Source organism: Helianthus annuus, chromosome 17 (assembly GCF_002127325.2).
Source record: "Helianthus annuus cultivar XRQ/B chromosome 17, HanXRQr2.0-SUNRISE, whole genome shotgun sequence".
In the NCBI taxonomy this organism is placed as follows: Eukaryota; Viridiplantae; Streptophyta; class Magnoliopsida; order Asterales; family Asteraceae; genus Helianthus; species Helianthus annuus.
The window spans coordinates 153066328-153070612 of NC_035449.2; the positions used below are offsets into that span (position 1 = coordinate 153066328).

Consider the following 4285-nt stretch of genomic DNA (forward strand, 5'->3'; position numbering starts at 1 on the left):
TTATATATTTTTTTTCTTTAATGGATTAGTGTACGTGTTGATTTCATTGCTATATTTGCCATGTACGTTGTTGGCTCACGCAAGCAATTACGATAAACATAATTTGAAAAGTTGAATGCCTTTTTCTCTCTCCATACTTGTATTCCACGCACAAAACAACACACATGCAAGTCACACACAAACTCTATATCCCTATGCCTATATATATCTCTATTTCCTTTACTTTCTTCATCATCAATTCAGAAAACTAATAACACACTTAGTTTCCTAAAGTTATCCCACAAGCAGCTTTCATTATATTATAGATTTCACACGCACAAACAAGAATTACACTATGGCATTCTTGGCAGAAAACCAAACCCTTTTGTCAAAGATTGCAACAAGTGAGCAACATGGAGAGAATTCACCTTACTTTGATGGGTGGAAAGCTTATGATCAAGACCCATTTCATCTTACAGAAAACCCTAATGGTGTTATTCAAATGGGTTTAGCAGAAAACCAGGTTTGCTTCTGTTCAAAGTCATAATATTATTATTATTATTATTATTCATGCATCCATATATTGAAAAAATGTTACATTAGAATACCACTTTTGAAGTTTAAAAATAATTATTTTGTTCTTGCAGCTTTCATTGGATTTAATTGAAAACTGGGTTGCAAAGAACCCAAAATCATCTATTTGTACCAAGGATGGAGTCAGCCAGTTTAAAGATATTGCAAACTTTCAAGACTATCATGGCTTATACGAATTTCGAAAGGTAAGTAATACTAAATGCGTCATGAGATTAATTAATCATGTTAAGCAAAATGTATAGAGGTATTTATTACTAATTAATATATCAATATGAAATGAAGTTGCATTGCATGTAGTAAATTTACATAATTTGCTTGTGTTTGTGCAGGCAATTGCAAACTTTATGGGGAAAGTAAGAGGAAATAAGGTTGCATTTGACCCCGATCGGATTGTGATGGGTGGTGGAGCCACCGGAGCAAGTGAATCTTTAATGTTTTGCTTGGCAGATCCTGGTGATGGATTTCTTGTGCCGACTCCATATTATCCTGCGTAAGTATATAAATCAAGTTTCTTTTTTTCTTTTTTTTTTTTTATAAAAATGTAATGTAATGCCTATCCTTACAAATGTTGGGTTTGTGTTATGCATACCAAAAAAACTCTTTTATGCAGCACTTTTTAACGTTTCACTGCTAAAAAATTTATTTGTTAAGAATTACAATCAGCCTCTACGTTGCTAGAGAGCCATTTTTAACCATGTCATCCATTCAAGTAAAAAATGAATAATAGTAAAAGATCATGCATCACTTAGGTTTTCATATGAATAAATTTTTTTCCTTTAATTTAAATAATCCACAATTTAGTCTATCTTTTTCATTAAAAAGACTTCTGCAATGGTACAGAATTTAATAGTGATAACCCATACTTTCATAAATTGTATACCATTAACTCTAGTAAATCCGAAAATTAGTCACTCCAAAGGTGATATGAGACTATGAGTATTTGCACCGTTTTTATGCTTTAAACATTCCATTGCTTTATCATAAAATGTTATTTTATTACACACATATACGTATACATATGCGTATTTTTCTTTTGAACAACAAAATCTTTATATATAAGGTGTTTAGCCAGTGGCTGAGGCAACATTCAAACATACATAGAAATGTCAAACTCAATCCAACTACTCCATTCCAACGAGCCACCCAAAAATCTGTTTTTCATCCACATGTAAGAGTCCTCTTTGATATATTCTACAGTCCTTGTTACCGACACCATAACATCATTGAATTCTTTATCGTTACGGGCTAGTCACAGACGTCACAATGAGGCTAGTATCACCATGTGAATGACTTTTCTCCACCGCTCCGTAATCGACTCAGCATCGTGAACGACCAGGATCTTCTTAGATACGTACACATCATAAAACATCCATGTCATGCCCTGACATTTGGATAAAACATTCCTACTCAAGTCAAAATCATATTTGAAAGTAGATGTCATTTTAGTTAACCAATTTGGATTAGACCATCTACACATGCAATGCTTAGCTAATCGCCAGTTGGCGTGGTCAACAAAATTTATTGAAGTCTAAATAGACTATTCAAATATTGATTTTGACATGACGAGTCAAAAAGTCAATTGGTAGATTATTAGGAAAGAGAGAAACTTTTCAAATGTTCCCAATGACCATTAGATCAAATGAAAGAAAAAGGAAAAAACAAGCCCAAAAACATACATTCAGAATCAATTCTTTTATTAGTGAGTCAAATTTAATAAAATCTAAGGAGACAAATTGGATCTTAGTATCTTACAATTAAAAGTCATATGCTAAATAAATATACAATATTAAAAAGTCATATGCTAAATAAATATATACAATATAAAATTTTTGTTGCAACTTGCTTATAAAATTTTTTTATTGTTTTGTTTTTCTTCCATGGGAACTTAAGAATTTGCTTATTGTTTTTGCTTTATATAGATTTCTTATCAACTCAAAACCTTTTTCCATTTGTCAAACGCTTAAACTAAGTTTCATATTTTCTTTCAAGTTATACATCCCTCATTTTATAATGTTGCTTTTGGTTACTAAATTATTTAGTTTCTTTTTCAGATTTGATAGAGACCTAAGATGGAGAACTGGAGTGCAACTAGCTCCAATAATCTGCAAAAGTTCAAATGATTTCAAGATTACTCAAAAAGCACTTGAATCCACTTATGAAAATGCAATTGCATCCAACATAAGAGTCAAAGGCTTGATCATTGCAAATCCTTCAAATCCTCTGGGCACAACTATGGATAAAGAAACACTACAAACCCTAATGAGATTCATCAATGAAAAAAACATTCATCTTGTCTGTGATGAAATTTATGCAGCAACTATCTTTAACACACCCGAATTTGTCTCCATTTCTGAGGTCTTACAAGAAATGGAACAAGATCCAACTAACCGGGTAAACCGCGAGCTTGTTCACATTATATATAGCTTGTCAAAGGATATGGGGCTCCCAGGGTTTCGTGTCGGCATTCTGTATTCATACAACGATCATGTTGTGAGTTGTGCTAGAAAAATGTCGAGTTTCGGATTAATTTCCTCACAAACTCAACTTTTTCTAGCTTCAATCCTTTCGGATGAAGAGTTTATTGACGGTTTTCTAAGTGAAAGTTCGAAGAGGTTAGCCAAACGTCATCTAACTTTCACTCAAGGGCTTGAAAAAGAGGGGATTACTTGCTTAGCAAGTAATGCCGGCCTCTTTGTCTGGATGGATTTACGTACGCTTTTAAAGAAGCCTACGTTTGATGAAGAAATGGAGCTATGGAGATTGATTATCACCGATGTTAAACTCAATGTGTCCCCTGGTTCCTCATTCCACTGCGATGAGCCCGGGTGGTTTAGAGTTTGCTTCGCCAACATGGATGATCAAACGGTTGAGATCGCATTGAAAAGGATACATGTTTTTGTTAACAAGGGGAGAAAGCATGACAGGACAACAATGAACAATAAAAAAAGGAAGTCATTTCAAAAGAATCTTCGACTTAGCTTTTCGTCACGCTTATATGATGAAGCCGCTATGATGTCCCCTCGAACTATTATGTCTCCTCATTCGCCATTCGCACTATCACCACTGGTTCAAGCAAGAACTTGATCTAGATATGCTAACAGCTTAAAGACTCGTATGAACGTGAATAAACTGGATGATTAACTTCTGTGGATCGTCGGTATATGGTATTTTATTGTGATATGTTGTTATTAATCTTATGTTGTTGTGTGTTTGAAAACTAAGTATGACATGCTTGTTAATCAATAGTGTGTAACAATCGATGAAGTTTTTTTCAACATACATGTTGTATGTTGATAATATTTGGTGATATGATCATGTAACTGATCTGTTTTTTTTATATGATAATATTTTTTAAATTTATGTGTTTAATGTATCTTCTTTGCCTTATGAATCTATTAAAAGGTAGCCTATGTAGCATCGGTCATATTGGTATACACTTACTATGTACTAACTAGTGAGTCATGTCCGCCCCGCGATTCGCTATTAGAAAACTTTTTATACAGAAATGTAGATAAAATTAAGCGTGTGGCAACGGTATATTTAAAATCTTATAAAACATTATATTTGAAAAAAAACAAAATATGCTATATCGACCAAAAATCATAAAAACGAATATAGTCATCGGTTCCGATAACATTGGTATTGGTATAATAATAACGTTATTTGGTCGGTATCGGTTCGATTCGATTCATTACCAGTACGGTACCGGCAA

General features: G+C 33.3%; 1 protein-coding gene across 1 annotated transcript; it reads left to right on the forward strand.

The window, feature by feature from the left end:
* Positions 1-248: 248 nt before the first annotated feature.
* Positions 249-3912, forward strand: LOC110922546 (1-aminocyclopropane-1-carboxylate synthase). Its single transcript, XM_022166834.2, has 4 exons — positions 249-502; positions 627-758; positions 903-1063; positions 2625-3912. The coding sequence occupies exons 1-4, from the start codon at positions 335-337 to the stop codon at positions 3655-3657; spliced, it is 1494 nt and encodes a 497-aa protein (XP_022022526.1). The 5' UTR covers positions 249-334; the 3' UTR covers positions 3658-3912.
* The last annotated feature ends 373 nt before the right edge of the window (positions 3913-4285 follow it).